The following is a 23,742-nucleotide window of genomic DNA, read 5'->3' as shown; positions in this document are numbered from 1 at the left end:
AGTAGTCAACACGCCAACATTGAGGGCATTAAAAAATTTATTGGATAAGCATATGGATGATAAGGGCATAGTGTAGGTTAGATGGCCTTTAGATTTTTTCCATGTCGGTGCAACATCGAGGGCCGAAGGGCCTGTACTGCGCTGTATCGTTCTATGTTCTATGTTCTACTTAACCTCTCCCCATAAGAAAATCCCTCCATACCCAAGATCAATCGAGTGAACCTTTGCTTGGTTCAATGATGTCCAATGATGGTATATGATGGTCCAATGATGGTATATCTTTCCTTAGATAAGGGGACCAAACTGTTCACAGTATTCCAGGTGTGGTCTAACTTGTGCCATGTATAGTTTTAGCAGGATTTCCATATTTTTATACTCCATTCCCTTTGGAATAAAGGCCAACATTCCACTTGCCTTCCCAATTACCTGCTGAACCTGCATGTTAGCTCTTTGTGATTTATACACGAGAACACCCTCTATGCTGCAGATTTCTGCATTCTTTTGCTATTTAAATAATATTCAGCTCCTTTATTCTCCCTACCAAAGTGCATAACCTCACATTTTCCCACAGTATATTCTATCAGGCAAGATTTTTCCCACTCACCTAACCAGTCTATATTCATGTGTGAACTCTTTATATTATCCTCACCTATTTCTGTGCAAACTTGGCAATATTGCATTCACTTTCCTCGTCCAAGTCATTAATAATTAATAATCTTTATTGTCACAAGTAGGCTTACATTAACACTGCAATAAAGTTACTGTGAAAAGCCCCATAATTGCCATATTCCGCTGCCTGATCGAGTACACAGAGGGAGAATTTAGAATATCCAAATTACCGAATAACACGTCTTTCGGGACTTGTGGGAGGAAACCGGAGCACCCGGAGAAAACTCACGCTGACACGGGGAGAACATGCAGATTCCACACAGGCAGTGACCCAAGCTGGGAATCGAACCTGGGATCCTGGCGCTGTGAAGCCATAGTGCTAACCACTATGCTACCATGCTGCCCAATATATATTGTGAATAATTGTTGCCCCAACACGGATCCCTGTGGTACCCTATGTTGCCATCCTGAAAATGCCCTTCTTAGCAAACTCACTGTTTTCTATCAGTGAACCAATTCTCTATCCATGCTCATATCTTAACCCCAACAACATGAGCTCTTCACCTATTCAGTAGCCTTTTGTGTGGCACCTTTTCAAATGCTTTTTGGAAATCCAAGTATATCACATCTACTAGTTCCCCGTTATCTTTCCTGCTTGTTACCACCTTAAAGAATTTTTTTTTCACCCTCTCAACCCCTCCCCTTCCCTCACCCCGCTGTGACGAACAGCTCCTCAAACACAATCACAAACATCCCCCACCTTTTCTCAAACCCCTCTGTAGAGCCCCTTAACTCGTATTTTATCTTCTCCAAGTGCAGGAAGTTGTACAGGTCACCCAACCAAGCCGCTGTCGCCGATGGCGATGCCGACCGCCTCTCCAGTAAAATGCGCCGCCTTGCAATCAGAGAGGCAAAGGCCACGACATCGGCCTTCCTCCTCTCCATGAGTTCTGGCTTCTCTGAAACCCCAAATATCGCCACCAAAGTGTCCGGGTCCACCTCCTCCTCCACTATCCAGGCTAAGACCGCAAAAACTCCTGCCCAAAATCTTCCCAATTGTTTGAAACCTCAAAACATGTGCGCATCATTCGCTGGCTCCTGCCGACACCTCACACACTTATCTGCTACCCCCTGGAGGAACCCACTCATTCTCACCCAAGTCATATGAACCCTGTGCACCACCTTAAACTCTATCAGGCTCATCCTTGCACAGGAGCAGATCCCGTTTACCCTACACAGTGCCTCACTCAATACTCTCCAATTGATCTCCCCTCCCAACTCGGCTTCCCATTTCTCCTTGCTCTTCACCTCCCTGCTCTCCCCCCCAGCCACGTATATATCCCCAATTCTTCCCTCCCCTCCCACATCCAGAAGCAGCAGTCACACCCGCAGGGTGTATCCCGGCAAACTAGAGAACCCCCTCCAGACCTTGCACACAAATTCCCTAACTTGCAGATACCTGATACCCCTCAGCAGCTCTACCTCTCCCTTAGCTCCTCCAGATTGGCGAATCCTTCCTCCAAATACAGATCCCTCACCTTGGCCAGCCCCACTTCCCTCCACCTCCTGCATACACTATCTATTCCCACGGTTCAAACCCATGATTCTCGCACAGCGGAGTTAACACCGACATCCCTTCCACCCTATAATGCCTCCTCAACTGATTCCATATCTTCACTGTGGACTGCACCACTGGGCTCCCTGAATACCTATTCGGAGCCATTGGCAATGCTGCCGTCACCATAGCCCTCAAACTAGACCCCTCACAAGATTCACCTCAAAGAATTCTAATAAATTTGTCAGACATGATTTTTCCTTCATGAAGCCATGCTGACTCTGCTTGATTATATTATGCCTTTTTAAATCTCTGCTATTACATTCTTTGTGGTGAACTCAAACATTTTCCCAGTGACAGAAGTTAAGCTAATGGCCTAAAGCTACTTGTTTTTGCCTCCCTTTTTTTTGAATAAAAATGTTACATTGACAGTTTTCAAAGCCTTTGGGACTTTCCCAGAAATTAATGATTCTTGGAAGATTACTACCAGTGTATCCATTATCTCTGTAGCTACTTCCTTTAATATCCTGGGATGCAATACATCAGATTCAGGGGACTTTACGGCATTTAGTCCCATTATTTTCCCTCGTACATTTTACCTGCTGATTGTTACTGTATTTCTTTCCACCCCTCCTCTTCTGCCCTTGATTATTTAGCATTTTTGCAATGTTATTTGTATTTTCACAGTGAAGACTGATGCACTGAAATGCTTTGTAAGTTACATATCCCCTCCACAGAACTGCACCTCCCATCCCCTCTGCCTCAAAGCCCACTCTAATTCCCTAGTTATATGGTTTGCAAGAATGCTGGTCCAAACACAGTTCAGATGTAGGTTGTCCTACTGATAGAGCTCCCACTTACCCCAGTACTGATGCCAGTGTCTTACAAACTGAAACCCACTTGTCCCATGCCAGACTTTGAGCCACATATTCATCTCTCTAATTGTATGTACCCTATGCCAATTTGCACATGACCCAGGTAATAATGCAGAGATTATGAGGTACTGTTATTTAATTTAGTGCCTAGTTTCTCAAACTCTCCATGTAGAACCTATTTCCTCTTTCTACCTATGTCATTGTTGCCTAACATGTACCACGACACCGCAATTCTTCCCCTCCCACTGCAAGTTCCTCTTCAGACTGGAGTAGGTGTCCCAAACCTTGGCAGCAGGCAACACAGCTTTCGGGACTCTCGATCATGGTCACAGAGTACAGTGTCTATTCCCACAACTATTCTATCCCGACTACATTTCCCTTTTCGGCCCCCACTTGAATGGTTCCCTGTACCACGGTGCTCTGGTCAGTTTGCACTTCCTCCTTACAGTCCCCGCTCTTGTCCACACAGAGAGCAAGAATCTCAAACCTGTTGGACAAGGGTAGGGGCTGAGGCTCCTACAGTGCTACCTCTTGGATCTCTCTACCTGCCTCACTTGTAGTCATACCCTGCTGTCCCGAACTACTGACCAAATTAAAAGTAGTTATCTAAGGGGTGCGACTACCCCCTGAAACAGTGTCCAGATAGCTTTCCCCCTGATGTGCCGTAATGTCTGAAGTTTGGACTGCAACTCATTAACTCTGAGCCGAGGTTCCTTGAGAAACCAACATTTGCTACAGATATGGTCACTATGAAACACAATAGTGTCCACCATGTCCCACATGCTGCAGCTACAACATATCACCTGACCCTCATCCCTATTTTATTTACAGTAAGAAATCTTATAACACCAGGTTAAAGTCTAACAGGTTTGTTTCAAACACTCGCTTTCGAAGCACTGCTCCTTCCTCAGGTGAATGAAGAGGTAATATTCAGAAACATATATGTAGACAAATTCAAAGATGCCAGACAATGCTTAGAATGCAAGCATTTGCAGATAATCAAGCCTTTCTAGATCCAGAGATAGGGGTAACCCTAGGTTAAAGATTTATTTTATTTTATTCTATTTATTGCTATTTTATGTAATTCTATTTTATTTAATTAGATTTTCAATTTGTTTTTAAATTTACTATGACCTATAGTTTCACGCTAACATTTTTTCTACCTCGTCTTCAATCGTAAAGCAAGACCGAAAAGGTAGAAGTGAGAAATACTCACCTGTCAAACACGCGCCTGTGACATTACACAGGTGTGTTCTCTAAGCTGTAGGACTGTTGCAACTTATCCCCAGCTCTCTTGCCTTGGTCTGCTCCTGAGGATTTAATAAGGGAAACAAGACACAGCAATACCTCACTCCCCTTCTTCGCTAAGCTTCAACAACTCCAGAGTTTCACTCAATGCAGCTAGCAGCTAAGTAGGTGAGGTGACAGATGGGTAGGGTGGCAGGTGCATCAAGTGGCAGTTAGGTAGTGTGGCAGGTTGATGCTGCGGTATGTGGGTAGGGTGAAAACTGGGTATCTGGGCAGGTGGATAGGATGGTGGGCCAGTGAGGTGGCAGGTGGTCAGGTTAGTAATTGGGTAGACAGGTGGGTTTGAGGGTTGTCAGATCAGTTCAGGAATGTTAGTCAGGCCAGGAGCTAGTTGGGTCCAGCAGTGATTGCAGTGAGGTAGTTAGGGGGTTAATATGATCAAGAGGGGTAGTTAGGTTGGACATGGAAGTTGTTGGGGGTCAAGCACGGTCGACATGGCGTCAGGGTGGGAGTTGGGGTGAGGGGTCAATGTGAGTGATTGGAAGGTCAGTTCTGTAGTTACCCAGGAGTTAGACTAGGATGTTTCTGTCCAACATTTCCTGGGTAACTATCTAAGTGAGTAACACAGAACTGTCAAAAGTCTTAGAGTTAGAGTCAGACTTTTGCGGAGGATTCCAGGAAGCAGGTGAATGTCTGCTGGAAGTTCAAACTTCCTGGGCAGCTCCAATGGAGATCACAAAATGTGGCTCAGGTCCGGAGACCAAAGTGTTAGGTTTTAAGGAGTATCTTAAAGGAGGACAGTGAGGTCGAGAGGAGGTGAAGTGTGGGGAGTGACTTCCATAGTTTAGGGTCAACACAACTTAAGGCACAGCCACCAAACCTAGAGAGATTGAAACCAGGTTTATTCAGGAGGGCAGAATTAGAGGTACTACATACGTGCAGGCCTTTCATGTCTATTGTGTGGCGCGAGACAAATAGTTAACAGAAGGTCTTTATTGATGAAAGGCAAAGGCAGTCTAGTAACAGGCACTGAACACTGTACAACAGGTCTCAACACTTTGGCTCCTTGGTTCACACTGTTCAAGGTCCTGTTCCCAGGGCCCTGAGCAAACGCCCTGTGGGCAGGGTTCGCACCAACGTAATTGGCCTGGAGCCAATCATGTGATCCGTGGAGCCTGCCCCCTTAAAGTGGCTGTGCTACCACATATATCTATATTTGTATTTATCTAAGTGCATCATGACATATGAGGGGACTAATTACACAGTTTGTAAACTACGGAGTACTATGAGTTTCTGGATACGGGAAGCAGAATAAAGATATCAATTGTAGGATTTGCTAGTTTTTGATGCATTGATAGCTTGGATCATTGGGCAACTCTGTTGCTTTTGAGTCAGAAGGCAGTAGGATTGAGCCATTCTACATACTTGTGCGCATAGACTTTGGCTGGTATTTTGGTACAGTACACAGACTGTTGTGACCTGGTCAGAGAGACTTGATGCCGTAAAGTCATTGAGTCATTATCATAGAAAAAGGTCATTTGGCCCATCAAGTCCATGTGGACCTGTCTCAATTTACTTGCTTAGGCAGGTGTAAAATATCTCAGAGTGTCATTTGAAGAAGGCCAGGACTGTTATACCTGCTATTATTCAATCTGATTAGAAATGACCCTGAATTGCACCTTATGCTGAAACCAAAGAAAAGCTTTGTCAATCGCACTCTTGCAAATTTTTATTGGCTGAATATCCCCAGCTTTTTGGTGAGAGAATTCCACATTTCCACAGTCATTTGGTTGAAAAAGTACTTCCTGATCTCTTCCTAATTTTAAGATTCTGTCATCTTGTTGTTGAGGTGTCCACTGCCAGAAATCAGTATATCTATCTTCTAAAATTCCTCAATCACTTTAAACACCTTAGACCAATCCTCAACCTTATATACTCAAGGGAATGCAAACAGAGTTTATGCAACAATTCCCAGAATTTAACCGTTAAAGACCTGGTAATCTACTGTTGGGGAGGGCAGAGGCGGGGCATTTAGCCTAGGCAGCTAGTGTGTGAATTAGATTACTGTCAACATCACAGGGACTGGATCCCTCTTCCAACTGAGGTTGACTCAGGTCCCGCCTCCTTGTTATATCTGTATTTTTAAAACATCACAACATTTTCATAGAATCCCTACAGTGCAGAAGGAGGCCATTTGGCCCATCGACTCTGCACCACCCCTCCAAAGTAGCACCCATCCAGGACCATGCCCAAACCTATCCCCATAATCCCACTTTGCCTATATATCTTCTGGACACAAAGGGGCAATTTAGCTGGGCCAATTCACCTAACCTGCACATCTTTGGATAGTGGAAAGAAACCAAAGCACCCAGAGGAAACCCATGCAGACATGGAGAGAACATACAAACTCCACACAGTCGCCCAAGGTTGGAATTGAACCCAGATCCCTGGCAATGTGAGGCAGCAGCTCTAGCCAATGTGCTACCATACCGCCCTAATCACTTTGCCATGGTTTAGTGAAAATGGGACTATGTCCCCACACTGGTGTAGAAACGGTGGAATTTTACTCCAGAAATTCCGATAAACAAGTTGCGCTAATTCAATGCTCTGCAGGGGGCCAGCAGGGACCCAGAGTAAACCTCGCAGCTTTAGCTGCGGATACGAACCCCCATGGTGGACTCGGACCACGGAACCACACACAAAAAGGAGGCCCCCAATCACCCGCGAGCCCGAGCATCTAACCGGGCGGATCTAATCCCTGGCCGCCTGTAAGGTCCCCCCTGGCCTCCGGTCCTCCCGCCCCGACCAGGGTGACTGCGGACTCTGTCTGGAGGGGAGGATTGCTAGGTGAGCCACTGCCAATGGGCCCCAAGCCGTGCGGTGTACTCCGTGGTTACGCCGATTTTTGGGTCCCGAAGAATCGCCGAACCGGCGCCGGTCCCAATTACAGCGTGAAAGTGGATTCTCCGGCAGAACCGATTTCGGAAAAGGGCTGCAGAGAATCCAGCCCATGGAATATAAGGGAACTTTTTTAGGGGCCCCCCTTTTTTGGGGTGGGTGGTATGACTAACTTCTGTTGACAGTTCAGACGTAGTTAGCAGATGGATGCCACAGCTTTGCCTTAATGCACCAATGACTCAGGGCTGGATTCTCCATAGCCCCGCGCCAAAATCGTGACCGGCACGGAGGCAGAGAATCTACTTTCACTCCGCAATCGGGCCCGGTGCCAGTTTGCCGATTCTCCGGGACCCGCAAATAGGCGTGACGGTGGAGTACGTCGCGCGGCTGGGGGCCCACTGACAGAGGGCTGCCCAGCAAGTCTCTGCTAGGAACCAACCTAGTTCCCTGGTCGGGGTCGGGGAGATCAGACACCGGGGGTGTGGGGCCTTATCGGCAGCGGGGGATTAGATCCATGCAGCTAGATGCTCGGGCGCGCAGCTGATTAGGGGGGTCTCCTTTCTGTGTGTGGCTCTGCAGTCTGATTCCGTCATGGAACTCGGCGCGGCCGCTGCCATGCGCATGCGCGGACCCCAAACCAGATGTGCGGGGGCCCGTATCCAGAACTAAAGCTGCGAGATTTACTCTGGATCCCTGCTATCCCTCTGCAGGGCATTAAATTAGCTCATCTTGTTTATCAGAATTTCTAGAGTAAATCTCCACCGTTTTTACTCCGGCGTGGGGACATAGTCCCATTCTGGGAGAATCCAGCCCTCAATCTTGGAGGACCCTTTCCCTGATCTTGCAAACTTTGATTGGGTTGATGGAAGAGTTCCACTCTCCATATGATCAGAATGTTAACTGCCAGCCTCATGTTCCTGAGGATTTTCGAGGACAATTTGTTTTAATCTCTGAAGAGAATTGTGTTATGACTCTGGAGCCTCTTGCTTTCCATTCTATAATAAATTGACATTAGAAATCTCCAATTGACATTAGAAAGCATGTGATATATCTCTTTGAAAGTATAAAGGATGTTCAGGGCTATGAGATCAATGGTCTGTTTTTGTTTAAAGCGGTAGAACTCTAAATAAATTTCAAAGCGTGCAGAGAATGAAAGCTTGAAATTTTTGAGGAGAGGGAACTTTGCCACACTCTGAAAATGTTTGCTTGATTACTTTGGTGCTGTCTATTTATAGATGTTGGCACCCTTACAATAAACATATACAACAGCCAAATTATTTGCTAGAATGTCGGAGCCTAATTTCATGAAAAACCCATATTATTGCTCCGAGATTGCTGGATCTGGGGAGGGTAAAAGCCTGATTTGAATTTATGCTGTAGTTAGTGCAACAGTGCCAGAATTTAGTCTGAAGTGGATTGCAGTGTATTAGTGAAACGTAATGGGCATGATTTACTGGCCACCCCCCCGGGAGGGGCCTTTTCTGGAATTCCCGAAGGTTGTTATGCCTCATGAAATCTAATAAGATCTCGCGATTCGTCGCAGTCTGGATCCCGCCCACAGTGCGCAGGACCCAGACTCACATAGTTTAAAGAACTTAAAAGTTCACTTAGCTATGTTGCCGCTGATCTAATAGGCACTCAGCATCTTTCGGCCTCGCCGATGAGACCCCAGCAGGGCGTCATTTCGCACTGGTTCCCCCCAAACAGAGACCAGGGGTAATAGCACTTGGTGGGGGGGGGGGGGGGGGTCTTCCAGGCGATTGGAAGCCCCTGGCTGGTTGGCCTCTGGGCAGTGTGGCACCCTGACACTGCTAGTGTCACCCAGACACCTTGGCACTGCCACCCCTGCACCCTGGCATTGCCACCAGGGCACCCTGGTGGTGTCACCCTGGCACTGTTAAGGCCGGGAGGGAATGGGGGGGGGGGGGGGTTAACCCGCCCGGGGCCCAGAAACAAAACAGAGTGTTGTTCGATAGCATTGCTGCTCTGGGAACGGCCTCGCTAATCCTGCCCAGAATGGACTCTGATTTATTTTAGTTAAACGCGCCCAATATATATTATATATACTGGCAGATCTTCTCATGTGGAGTTTGGAGTTTCAGATACAATTATGATTTTTAGCTGGCAAGGTGATTTGGTCATTCGGTCACTGTGTAAGATATCCCCATTCAGTAGTAGCCTAAACAAACAAATGCAGATAAATTCAGTTCCTTGTAAACTCTAGAGGCCAATCAGATAGGAGTTCTACCTATTTGTAAATTTATGAGTTTGCACTAGAAAAACACGTCATGAAATGGCAAATTTTCATTTTCTATTAAAGCAAGTTTTCATTTTTTATGAAAGCAAGTTTTATGTTAGTGTTTGAAGCCTGATGCCTGATTTCATTCTTTGGATGGGCGGTACTGCAGTGGTTATCACTGTTGTTTCACAGCGCCAGGGATCTGCACAGCGTGCGGGGGGGGGGGGGGGGGGGGGGGGCGGTGATGGTGAGCGCCGGTAGCCAGATTTAAGCTAATTGGCGAATGGTGGGAAGGAGAAATTCTTTTATGTGTTGTGTTGTGTTGTTATGATCAAGGATGCATTTGCTGAAAGGGTGATGGAAGCAGATTCAGATGGAAGAGAGACATGGATAAATACTTGAAAAGGCAAGCATTTGCGAAAGTGTAATAAAAGAGCGAAGGCTTGAGACTAATTGGATTGTTCCTTTAAAGAGCCGGGATAGACAGAGTGGGCTGGATCGTCTCCCTTTGTCTGTAAGATTCTGTGATCCAATGATTCTTCTGTTGTTCACTGTTTTTGGTTGTGTTGCGATCTTTGGACGCATTGAGATACTTTTCAACACTGCGCAGGTCCAAACTCCACACAGAAGGGTGGGTGAGAAGACCAAGAGGCCATGAGGCCTGGGTTGAGGTGGTGTTTTAGGGAAGCACAATAATTTCATATTTATCAGAATACTTTCAATGAGTGAGGCAGGCACAAGGATCCAGGGCAAAATTTGAGGTGGTATTCTTTGGGAACGGAAGGATTGTTTTTTGGAGGAGAGGGGGCTGCAGCTTTTTTAAGTTGTGGGGACATTTGTACATTGTCAGAGATGAGCAATGAACCAAGGACAGGAGTCAATAGTATCTCATCCACTCACCAACATTCAAAGATTAGACCTTTAACCTACCACACAGCAGTTAGGCGACATGAAAAGGGGTTCCGTCCTGTCTTTCCCTCACTATTTGGATGATCTCTACCAGTGTGGCCCTGGCATTGTGGGCCTCAAGGCCTGCCAACAACGTGAGATCGACAATGCCAGGACCATGCTGGTAGAGACCACTGGATGAGGGGAAACATTATGCCAGCAGTATGGCAGGAGGTAGTGAGTTGTGAGTGAGTACTCACTAAGTACTAATTAGGTCATGAGTATTCAGGCAATATTGGTGTCAGGAAGAGATGGTTGTGCAAAGTGGGATACCAAGGATGTGATTTGGAAAATAAGGCATTGCAAACATGGGTTGAAGATACGACAAAAACGACAGTTAGAAGATTAATTGGGAAGAACCGATAAAAGAAGTAATGAATGAATGGAAACAAAGACCTTTTGGGAAAAAAACCAAATGCATTTAAAAACCAAATGAGAAACAGGCATGTTCATAAAAAACATAGGAGCAGACCTTTAAAAAAAGCCACAGGAAACAAACTCTCAAAAATGACAGCAGGAACAGACATTTTAAGTAAAAGTGGAGGAAGCAGACTTTTAAGAATAGGCAAAGAAAAACACTGTATAGTGGAAATTGCAAAAACAAAGTAGGAAAAGAAAAACAGTGTGTAATGATGCTTGAAAGTACAGTGAGAGGAAATAAAAGAGCTCACAACAGGGCGTAGAAACAAAGATGAGGAATAAAAGAGCACAACTTGACTCTTTGAACTGTTGGCTGTTCATCAATTGGCCTGAATCGTCTGAGCAATGGCAAAGAGGAGTGGAATGCCGCTGCTCTCGGACATTTCCCCAACTTGACATTCCTGCATATTTCTTCCAAGGTCTTCCAAACCCGGCTTTCACAGAAACTCAGAAGGAAACGCCCCTCAGGGATCTCCTTCAGAGCAGAGTAGGGAAACAGGACGGAACCCCTTTTAATGTCACCTAATTGCTGTGTGGTAGGTTAAAGTTCTAGTCTTTGAATGTCGGTGAATGGATGAGGTAATGGGGCAGTGAGTGAGTGAGTTTGTGGGTAGCTCGATAGGGAAGGTTAGGTAGTTAACTGGGTAGATCGGTGAGTGGATGGTGTCAGTGAGTGGGTGAATGGATGAGTTGGAAGGTGGGTGAGTGGGTATTGTGGTTGGGGGTGTTGTCAGGTCAGGTTGGATGAGTAGTTGGGTCACGTCAGAGAGTAGTTGGGTTGGGTTGGGGCTTAGTGCAATTATTGGGTCAGCAGGACAGTCAGGTTGGGAGGGTAGCGGGGTGGGGTCAGGGGTAGTCAGATCGGGGTCAGGAAGTGGTCAGATCAGGAGGTTGGTGCATTGAGTCAGGAGGTAGTCAGATATTTGTTGATTTGGTGGTAGTCAGGAGATGGTTGGGTCATCAGGAGGTGGTGGTAGGATGGGTTCAGAGGGTAGTCGGGTGCTCAGGGGGTGTAGGCAGGCCATGTTAGGGGGGTGCATGGTGTAGTCAAATGGTTGGAAGGTAGTCAGGAGGTTAGAGGGGATCTGTTGTGGAGTTACCCAGGTGTTAGCCTCGGTTTTCTCATGCTAATCTTTCTTGGGTAACTAACAAACAAGTACCACAAAAGTGTGCAAAGTCTCCTATTCTACTTGGAGAGATTTATGGATGGTCCCAGGGAGGAGGGAAATTGCCCATCAGATGTTCAGACTTCCCATTCCCATATGGGTCCATGTGTTAAAACCTCCACAGTGTCAAAGAGGTCATAGAGCCGTAGAGGTCTACAGCATAGAAAAGTCCCTTCGGCCCATCACATCTGCTATGGTCTTCAATTGTAGGGATCTGAAGACTGGAAGATTTAGCCCATGTCATTTTTAAAATTTTTTGCTGCCTCAGACTATTTTGTCATAGTTCATTTCCACCAAGCCTTCATCTTTGATTCCAAGAAGCTTGGAATCTAGGTTGTAGTCTTCAACCCGCACATTGCTCTCTCACTATCATATTAGTTTAAATGCTTTCCCATTGCTCTACTTACCCTCTCGAATGATCCAGAACTAACTCCAAATGCAGCAGCCACACATTGACGTAGCTAATCTTTGTCCATTCAATCTCTCCGGTGTTTGTCATGGGGATGAATTCAAGATTATCATTCTTGAGTTCTTTTTCTTCAATCTACGACTTAGCTCCTTAAGTTTTCTCCCATATGTACTTTGAGTTAAACCATTGTTCCAAAATGGACTACAGCTTTTGGCTGCTCTTTCTCCCCTTCCAGAAGTTTTTTCACCTATCTGTGACATCCTTCACCCAGCCACTCGCAAGACAATGGAGCATTTGGGGTTCATGGAAAACAACATGGAAGAGCGACGAGAGTTCTGACCATTGGGTTATACAAGCTGGCCACTAAACTAAAGAAGGACCCAGCACTCGAGCAAAGGTTTTTTGGGATGGTCCTACACTTGGAAAATGTGCTAAGGGAAGACCAAAAACTTCTTTATAAGGCTCAGAGGAGAACTCTGTCTCTTCCTGGTCCAAAGAGGAATGTATAAATAAAAGTTTAAAAACTTACTTTTGATCCCTTTCCTAGCTCCTCTTCCCTCTACGTTGGTCAAGTTGGAATGTCAACAAGCGAGCTCTACAGAATATTCATACAGACTCAAAACATTAAAACTGTTTCTCTCTCCAAAGATGCTGCCAGACATGCTGAGTTTATCCAGCAATTTCTGTTTTTATTTCAGGTTTCCAGCATTCGAAGTACCTTGTTTTTATCCAACTGTCTAACTAGCTGATTGAGTACAGCCTGTACTCTGGCTTTTATGAACAACCAAAGGAACATGCCATTTGATTCAACAACCAGCCCGTGCTCACAAAATCCAAAATAAACCATCTACTGTTAGGTGTGATTCTGTGATGCAGCAGCACTTGCTGAACAATCCTGAGCTACACTGACCACCAATTTAAGATAATTAGTTGAGTTCTTAACGTGGCTCACATACACTTGCTAAGATCAACATGTGTTCATATGCTGGGGCTGATTTTTTGGAATTTCCTGGGAGCTTGCAGAATCGATAGTTCCATGTTGCATTCCCCATGGCAACACCTTGGACAATCAGCATCAACTTACCCACGAGCCTGCAATCTTTTCTTCTGCAGTACAAATGGTTGTGATATTGACAGGCCAAATGGTCTACTCCTATAGTTTGAAATTCTTGCATTTGTCCTGATGAATGCAAGACAAAATGATTCAGCAACTTGTCTCTTTTCAGCAATAAACTTTTAACTTCAGTGCTAGGAATCAATTTCCAGTATAAAATGGGATTTGTAAGTTATTTTACGTGTTTTAATTTTCTTTATGTATCTTTATTTCATTATAGGTGTCACTGGCCTAGTGAGCATTGATAAAAATGGTGACAGAGACATCGACTTCAGTCTCTGGGATATGGTCAACACAGAAACTGGGAAATATGAGGTTGGTATGTTTATGTGTTATGTATTAGCATTTATTTCCATGTTGATAATATTTTAAGAATAAATTTAGAGTACCCAATTCTATTTTTTCCAATTAAGGGGCAATTTAGTGTGGCCAATCCACCGAAAGCACATCTTTTGGATTATGGGGGTGAGAACCATGCAGACATGGGGAGAATGTGCAATCTCGACACGGCCATTGACTCGGGGCTGGGATCGAACCTGGCTCCTCAGCACAGTGAGGCAGCAGTGTTACCCCATGTTGATAAATGACTGTGCATGGTATGAATCCCTCTAAACCTGCAGCAACTGGATAAGTTGAAAATCCACGAATCCCTGGCCTGGGTCATTGTTCTTGAGGAGTTTGCGCATTCTCCCCGTGTCTGCGTGGATTTCGCCCCCACAACCCAAAAGATGTGCAAGATAGGTGGATTGGCCATTCTAAATTGCCCCTTAATTGGCAAAAAATAAATAAATAATTGGGTACTCAAAATTTCTAAAAGAAAAATCCACAGGGAAATGTTAGGAGGGTTGCCACAGAAATCTGGATGGAGAGGAAACCTCTATTTGGAATGGACAAACAGGAACTCAAACCGAGTTGTGGAAGAAGGTGACCAGTGAAGTGAGTGCCCTTACAAAAAGAACATGCATGCCCTTACAAAAAGAGCATGCATGCCCCCTCAGCATTGGCAGGAGTGCAAGCTCTTACGCTTGTGTGCATTGTGCACTTGATCCAAAGGCAAATCCAATAGATCTTACAAATGTGGCTTTGCTTGCCCAAAGCACAGAATTCAGGTACATAAATCACTGGACCTTCAAAGATCTAACATCCATCAGTTCTAAAAGAGGCAAAACCTTACTGTATCTACAAATTTCCTGAAATTTCCAATATACATTTCTGGTAGGCAGAATTCACCATTGAAAGCAAATCTCTGTCTCCTGATTTAGAAACACCAATATCTTTCACTAATGATTTGTGGAACTAATTTGTAGACTGCTTTAAGCAATTTTACATTTATGCCTTTTTGGAGTATAGATAGCATTGTTTCATTTTTATATATACATCAGAGTGGTTAAAGTCAAGTCATGACAATTTAATAACTTTGCTCCAGGTTGTCGCTCACTATCTCGGAGTGAAAAAACAGATTTATTGGATCCCCAATGTAGAGATCCACTGGCCATCGGGCTCCATTCCCATAGACAACCCTCCATGCGTGTTCGAAAATGATATTGCAGCCTGCAAGCAGGGTAATGTATTGATTTTCATTATGTGACCTATTGAATGTCTTCAGTTTCTGCAGACCAACCTGCATCACAATGTGATAAATACTTGGGTCATAAATGGTCTTTGTGGCAGTGAAGAAGCCACAGATTTTGTTCATGGCAACAAAATTTTGAATTTCCTTTGCCTTATTCACATGCCACATGTTCCTCGTGTCATTGGTGCACCTTTGTACATCAGCCTTTGCTGGTTGTTAAGTTAGTTTCCTTTGTTTTGAGTTTGGTCAATCCACCAGGCACCAAAAGTCTTTTGCTTAATCATTTTGTTGGTGTCCTCATTATTTTCAAACCAACCCTGATGTATTCTGACAAAAAGTCCCATGTATCACTTTGCAGGGATTGATGATATTGGACTTAAGGATATGCACTATGGACAGTCTTCTTCTGTTCTTGATTCAAGTTTGAAAGTTTTTTCCCAAAGACATTGTTGGAATTGGTCTCTTTCAATTGGATCCTTCAGAGCTCTAATGCTAAAGTCAAGGGCCAGCTCCTCTGAGGCGTAAGCACAAGGAAGACTTGATTAAGGAAAGGGAAGTTGCCAATGCCCTTTGGAGGGTGCATGTTGAACACATTTTCAATCAAGAATTCATTTTGGATGAGAGTGTTTTCAACTCCATCCCAAACACCCAGTTGGAGAAGAACTCGGTACTCTGCCAATGCCTATGGAGGTGATGAACGTCATCACACGAATGATGAACAACAAAGCAGCAGGAAGTGATTGAATCCCCACTGAAATCGTAGAGCACAGAGGAGACGAACTAACATTACAGCTCCACGTCCTTATCCTCCAGACCTGGATTGAAGATGATGACCTGAATGACCCTAAGGATCGCATCATTGAGGCAATCTTAAAAAAAGGGGATAAATCCAACCGTGGAAATTACTCAGGCCTCTCTCAGTATTCCACTGCAGGGAAGATAATCACAAAAGCTCTTCTGAGCTGATTTATTACAATGCTGAAGAGCCACTCCCCAAATCTCAGTGTGGGTTGAGGCCATTAAGAGACATGACCAACATAATTTTTATAGCTCACCTACTACCAGAAAAATGTCACAATCAACATCAACCTCTCTCCATGGTATTCTTTAACTTGACAAAGACCTTCATCTCTGTAAATTGTTAGGCACACTGAAAGATTCTGCTGAAGTATTGATGCTCTCTGAAATTTACCTGGATATGTAAGCATTCATCTTTTCTTTAAAAATATTTTTATTCTCCTTTTTCACATTTTCTCCCAAATTTGCACCCACCAACAATAAACAATAATCAGAAACGACTATAATGTCAATCCCCATATCAATAACAACGATCCCATTCTCCCACCAACATTAGCCCGCATGTACACATAAGCAAATGACAAAAAAGAATCAAGAATCACACATAGTCACCATTAATAAACAGTCACCCTCCCTCCAATCCTCCCAACCAGCCCCTCCCCCAACTTATGTTTGATATTATCCAGTTCTTGAAAGTGCATGATGAATAATGCCCATGAATTGTAGAACCCCTCCATCCTTCTCCTCAGTTCAAACTTAACCTTCTCAAGAGTCAGCAATTCCAACAGGTACCCCCGCCACGCCAGGGTGGAAAGGTTGCTCTCCATCCCATCAGGATCCGCCTTCGGGCGATCAACAAAGCGAAGGCTACGATATCTGCCTCCGCACCCGTTTCCAACGCCGGCTGGCCCGACACCCCAAATATGGCCTCCTGAGGGCCCGGTCCAGTTTCATGTGCACCACTTTAGAAATTACCCTAAAAACCTCCTTCCAGTAATCCTCCAGCTCACACATCTTCTACCCCTTTAAAGAATCGGCTCATCCTCGCCCTTGTGAGGTGTGCTCTATATACCACCTTCAGCTGCATCAGCCCAACCTCATGCACGAGGTGGAGCTGTTCACCCTCCGGAGCACCTCACACCAGAACCCGTCCTCCATACCCTCTCCCAACTCTTCCTCCCCCTTTCCTTTGATCCCTTCCAGTGGTGCCTTCTCCTCTTCAAAAATATCTCCATAAACCACCGACACTACCCCCTTCTCCAGTCCCCCTGTCGTCAGCACCTCCTCCAGCAATGTGGAGGCCGGCTCCATCGGGAAACTTTGTATCTCCTTTCTGGCAAAATCTCGAACTTACATGTATCTAACCATTTCCCTGCTCCAGCCCATACTTCACTTCCAGCTCCTTCAATCCTGCAAGCCGTCCCCCAAGAAACAAATCTTTTAGTGTCTTAATCTTCTCCTCCCATTTCCGGAAATTTTCATCCCACTTCCCTGGCTCTAATCTGTGGTTCCCCTGATTTGGCATTTCCCTTGACCCTGCCCCCAACCCAAAGTTTTGGCTAAACTGCCCCCAAATTCTCAATGAAGCTATTATTACCGGACTCCCTGATTATTTCCCTGGGGCCATCGGGAGCGGCGCTGTTGCTAGCGCCTTCAATCCCGACCACTGACACAAAATCTCCTCCATTCTGACCCACTGGAAATCAACCCCTCTGACCCAGCTCCGCACCTTCTCCACATTCGCCGCCCAGTAGTAATACATGAGGTTCGGAAGACCCAAACCCCCTGCCTGCCTTCCCCTCTGTAGTAGCACCTTTCTAACTCTGGCCACCTTCCCACCCCATATGAATGAGGCAATCATTCCTACAATCTCTCTGAAAAATGCCTTTGGCAGGAAAATCGGCAGGCATTGGAAAATAAACAGAAATAGCGGCAACACGTTCATTTTAACCACCTGTACCCGACCCGCCAGTGACAGAGGGAGACCATCCCGCCTTGCCAGATCAGCTTTTACTCTCCCCACCAAACTAGAAATGTTGTACCTGCGAGGCCCTACCACTCCCGGGCAACCTGCACCTCCAGGTATCTAAAGTGAGTTCCTGCCCTACGGAATGGCAGCCGCCCCACCCCTGCCCCCACCCCCAGCCGAGACACCACAAAATGCTCACTCTTACCTAGATTCTGCTTGTACCGCGAGAAAGACCCAAGCACCCGAAGCAGCTCCAATTTGCCCCCTATTGACACATAGATACATAGAACATACAGTGCAGAAGGAGGCCATTCAGCCCATCGAGTCTGCACCGACCCACTTAAGCCCTCACTTTCACCCTATTCCTGTAACTAATAACCACTCCTAACCTTTTTTTGGATACTAGAGGCAATTTATCATAACCAATCCACCTAACCTGCACATCTTTGGACTGTGGGAGGAAACCGGAGCACCTGGAGAAAACTCACGCAGCCACGGGGAGAACATGCAGACTCCACACAGACAGTGACCCAGAAAATCGAACCTGGGACCCTGGCGCTGTGAAGCCACAATATTAGCCACGTGTGCTACCATGCTGCCGCACTCGGATCCGACACGTATAACAACAAGTCATCGGCTGTAAGGACACCCAATGCATTCCCCCCCCCCCCCGCACTATGCCCGAACCTCTTAATGCGATGGCCAATGGCTCAATCGCGAATGCAAACAGCAGTGGTGACATAGGACATCCCTGCCTAGTCCCACAGTGGAGAGAAACGTATCTCGAGCTGATGTTATTTGTGTGGACACTTGCCCTCGGCTCCTTATATAGTAGCTTTACCAGTCCACAAATCTTGGTCCAATCCCAAACCGCTCCAGAACTGCCATCAAGTACCCCCATTCTACCCGGTCAAATGCCTTCTCAGCGTCCAATGCCACAACCACCTCTGTTTCCTTCCCCTCTGCCAGTGCCATAACCACGTTTAATACCCTTCTAACATTTGAAAAGAGCTGCCTCCCTCTCACGAACCCCACCTGATCTTCACCTATCACCTTCGGGAGGCACTCCTCCAGCATACCTGCCAGTACCTTCGCCAATACTTTTGCGTCCAAGTTTAAAAGTGATATGGGCCTATACGACCCACACGCCATCGTATCCTTATCTTTTTTAAGCAACAGTGCAATCGATGCCTGCCCCAAAGATTGTGGTAACACTCCCTTCCATATCGCCTCCTCAAAGAACCCCACCATCAGGGGTGCCAGCTTATCCTTGAATTTTTTATAATATTCCACCGGAAACCCATCCAGCCCTGCCACTTTCCCTGACTGCATTCTCCCAATCGCATCTTTTATCTCCTGCTCCACTATCGCTCCTTCTAATGTAGCCCTGTCCCCTTGCCCGAACCTGTAAGCATTGATCTTTAATAACGGATCCATTACAGCCCCTTTTGAGGTTAAGACACATGTCACACAAGGTTACATCTTTGCCAGCTCTTTGTTTGAACTTCCTTGCTGTCATGCTCCGCCTGATGTACTTACTGAGGCATATTAGAAGATGGGACTTACACGTAACATTCAAAAGCCCTCCATCAGCAAGTTCCAAATACTCATAAGCCATCCCCATTGATTTGGATCCATGATGAATGCCTGGAAAATGTGTAATATTTCCAGTACCTTGGAATTTATGTTTCACAGAAAGCTGACATTGATGAAGAAATCCAACATCACCTGAAATCTGCTGGTGCAGCTTTTGGTCACCAAGGGAAACGAGAGTTTAAAGATTGCAGCATCAAAACTGAAACCAAGCTCTTGGTTTACCATGTGGTTATGGAATCATAGTAATCATAGCATTTACAGTGCAGAAGGAGGCCATTCGGCCCATAAAGTCTGCACCAGCCCTTAGAAGGAGCACCCCATTTAAGCCCACACTTCCACCTCATCCCGCAACCCAGTAACCCCACGCAACCATTTTGGACACAAAGGACAATTTAGCATGGCCAATCCACCTATCCTGCCCATCTTTGGACTGTGGGAGGAAACCAGAGCACCCGGAGGAAACCCACACAGACACGAGGAGAACGTGCCGACTCTACACAGAAAGTGACCCAAGCTGGGAATCGAACCTGAGAGCCTGGAGCTGTGAAGCAACAGTGCTAACTACTATGTTACTGTGTTGCCCCTCACTGTCAGGAGCCGAAACATGGACAACCTACAGGAAACACCTCAAAGTACTGGAGTCATAACATCAGTGCTGCCTGTGGAACATCTTAGGTATTAATTGGGAGGACAAACACACCATCATCAGTGGCCTCTCACAAGCGTCGGGCCTGATCTTCCACCATCAGTTTGATGGGTTGGTCACGTAGTTTGGATGTCAGATACCAGGCTCCCAAAGCAGGTCTTCTTCTCCCAGTTCAGTCAGGGCAGACACACCAGAGGAGGCCTCATTAGCTACCTTCAGTCCATTGGAAGACAATTCCTCACCTGTGATAGCCAATACAATACAATACAATGTAATAAAATAAGCAATCCAGAGGATGGATGGACAGTACTTTACCCAATCTTTAGATTTAAAATGGAAATCTTGTACAGTTATCTATATTAACCAACTATTTAATTCCAACCGTTCGCTAATTGATCAATCCCCTGAACCTCTTAGAATTATGCCACTAAGCATAGATTGCTTAGCATAATGATTTCAGAAAATATCTTCAGCAAACTGTCAGATTAGCAATCGTTGCACTGAAAATTCATTGCAAATATTGTACAAAATTTAGTATGATAGGTTTAATATCTAACGCAGTTAAAGTTATGCATTGTTCAATCTGAATTTCTGTTTAAAAGCTGAAGACATGAGCTTTTGAAAGTTACCCAGTCCTATTGCCAACAATCCTCCTTCGGAGGTATTAAAACTGGTTGGGTAACATATCAGCATTCAAATAGAATGATCTTGTTTGAAAGGGTTTGGATGCGCAGTGTTCAGAAATTTCTATGCTGGTTCAGGTCCTGAGACAGTCAATATTAACTTTGCATTTTAATGGAGAAATAAATACCGACAGGGGATGTTTTCTTTCTACTGATCACAGCAAAGCAGAGATTTTCTACTGTGGTACCTGGACATATCTAGTAGGATACAAGCCCTTGTCTTGAACTAGAGTAAATTCGGCTCCTGATTTTCGATGTATTAATTATTTATTTATGTATTAAAAAAATAGAATACCCAATTCATTTTTTTCCAATTAAGGGACAATTTAGTGTGGCCAATCCACCTACCCTGCACATCTTTTTCGGTTTTGAGGGACGAAACCCACACAAACACTAGGAGAATGTGCAAACTCCACACGGATAGTGACCCAGAGCCGGGATCAAACCTGTGACATCGTCGCCCTGAGGCCACAGTGCTAACCACTGCGCCACCGTTCTGCTCAAATTATTAATTATAATGGACCGAGCAACTTGTGCCAAATTTATGATGAGTGCTTCCATCCAGCCAAGCTCTTACATTTGGAAATGGAAGAAGAAAATCTGTAATGAGCAGATTCAGGACTGGATGGCAATAGAGATATCCATCATCAATTAATGTATTCAGGCTAAATAGATAGAGCAAAGCATGTTTATCCCCCTGGTGGTTTATTGGGTAAGCTCTGTGCACACTTTGATAATGGTACGCTTGGAAACTTGGAAGCCAGCATGGGATTTGTGTCTGAAAAATGGTTTATTATTTGGAAGTCTTGATTATAACATCTATAACTGCAGAAGAGCTATTCACATCATTTTGGAGTCATTACATATTTGCAAACAGAATGAGTAGCTTTCTTTTACCTTCAAGGGTGCCTGTAAAATAATTTTCAAGCAAAATTTGATAAACAGAAGAGCTGGATCGTGAAGCAATAAACCAGACCCTGCTTCTTAGTCCACTTATACAATTCTCTTTTTTTTCCTTAGCTACTTTCTCTCTGCTTGGAATAGTTGCCCTGGGAGCTGGCCTCACACTGGCAATCTTTGGAATCTCCAGCTTTCTGGTTTACCGGTAAAGTATTTATAGATCTGTCAATTTAAACCTGGAAACAGGTTGACTGTCATAGATTTTGGAAAAAATTTAATTTACAATCAGCAATGAAAGCTTTTCTGACATGAAAGTCGGGTTAAAGAATTGTAGTCTATTTAAACTGCATATTTATGGTTAATAATGGTGCATGTTCCCACTTTACTTCTCCAAGCATGATTACCGTCACAGTGATATTTCTATAGCAGCAACAGGTAATGTGTGATTCAATAAAAGATGTTCATTGTTTAAATTTATGATTAAATAGGAAGCTAAAGCTGGAGAAGGACCTGGCCAGTATGATGTGGCGAATCCGCTGGGAAGAACTGCAAATGGGAAACAGTGATAAATTCCGGAAGAGTGCTGGTAGCAGGCTTACCTTATCACTGGTAAGTGGCTTTCTTTGTGAAAAGCCATTAATCTTGTAGAATGTCAATATCATCAGCTCAACAAGAGCAGTAACAACTAAAGCTCGACATATCCAGTGTTGGTGCTGGAACCTGTTCATGGAGAGGCTGATGACACAGACTGTTCATCTAAAGCCTGTTATTGTATACTCTCCAGGTGATGTTGTATTTTATATCAGAATTCCATTTCACACGCATTTATCCATAACAAAATACAGACAATATTACAACAAGATTAAAGGTCACCTCTCTGTACTCCCAATGATTATAGTGTCAAAGGAAACATGGGGAGAAATTGGTTTCCAACTGACCTTTTACCTAAATGTTAGGAGAACCAAAGGTGGAGCAGGAACTCGCGTGCCTGATCTCTCCCGGAAATGCACCAGCCATCCAATTGGAAGCTGGTGACCTCCAAGTGATAAGGATGCTTGCCTAAAAACAGAATATGAAAATGCCTAATTTAGGATCCTGTTCTATATTTGTCATAAACTGCATGGCATCTGTGATTTTCACAGTAACTTCATTGCAGTGTTAATGTAAGCCTACTTGTGACACTAATAAAGATTATTACTATTATTATTACTCCACTCAGTTTTCTCTGGCTATCCATCAGCTGACCACTGGATTCGGCCAATTATTTATATTTACTTTTATTTGGTCCAGGTGAGACATCTTTCCTGCTTCACTGGACTGGCCATCCTGGCCCCACATCCTGCCCAGGAATCTTATCCAGGTCAGTTTAATGTCAGAACTGACTGATTTTTCTGGGGCCGATTGATTTGAGGTGGGATTTTCCAGTCCTGTCTGCCCTGGCACTGGAAAGTCTTGCCCGTGCTCAATTGACCTTTCCTCATCCGTCAAATTCGCTGTCCCGCCTGCGACGATTCCCTCAAAGGGATGGACGGCAGAATTAGAGCTGGATTCTCCATTTGTGAGAGTAAGTGTTGGCACTGGATTCGTGGAGTTCTGCAGCAGCAAAACCGATGCCGCGCCTGGACCGATTCAGCGTCTGTTGAGAGGCGCCACATGGAAAACAATCGATTCCACTGAGAAACGGTGCGGGATTCGCCGGATTCGCGATCGACACTCAGGAGGCTGACAAGCTGCAGCTGCATATACACACTGCACTCCCCACACACCATCCCAGCCAACAAGATGGCAGCAAGGAGAGCAGCACCCAGTTTTACAGACGCCGAGCTGGAGACTCTTCTGATCGCAGTGGAGGAGAGGCGGTTGACCCTGTACACCAGCCCTGGAAAGAGGCTGCCACCCACTGCATTTCTGCATTTCTGGTACCATTCTAGTAAACCCCATTGCACTTTCTGTAAAAGCAGAATTTTATGCTCCCCTGCCAGTGGGTTTTAAGGTGAAGAGCAGCATGTGGCCTCCCCTCCACCTCCCTACCCATCCCTTACCAGTCTCCCATTTTACAGCGTGCCATGGAGACCTTTGGGGACCAGCAGCCTGAG

General features: G+C 45.1%; 1 protein-coding gene across 1 annotated transcript in view; it reads left to right on the top strand.

The window, feature by feature from the left end:
• Positions 1-23,742, top strand: part of LOC119962751 (atrial natriuretic peptide receptor 2) — a 195,123-nt gene that overhangs the window by 44,689 nt on the left and 126,692 nt on the right. The window contains exons 5-8 of the mRNA XM_038790768.1: positions 13,702-13,796; positions 14,908-15,043; positions 21,767-21,851; positions 22,135-22,255. Of these exons, the coding sequence (XP_038646696.1) occupies positions 13,702-13,796; positions 14,908-15,043; positions 21,767-21,851; positions 22,135-22,255 (437 nt within the window). The remainder of the gene's footprint in view (positions 1-13,701; positions 13,797-14,907; positions 15,044-21,766; positions 21,852-22,134; positions 22,256-23,742) is intronic.

This window comes from Scyliorhinus canicula, chromosome 3, assembly GCF_902713615.1.
Source record: "Scyliorhinus canicula chromosome 3, sScyCan1.1, whole genome shotgun sequence".
NCBI lineage: Eukaryota > Metazoa > Chordata > Chondrichthyes > Carcharhiniformes > Scyliorhinidae > Scyliorhinus > Scyliorhinus canicula.
The sequence above is the reverse complement of the archived record's forward strand: the minus strand, read 5'-3'. Positions and strand labels throughout refer to the sequence as shown.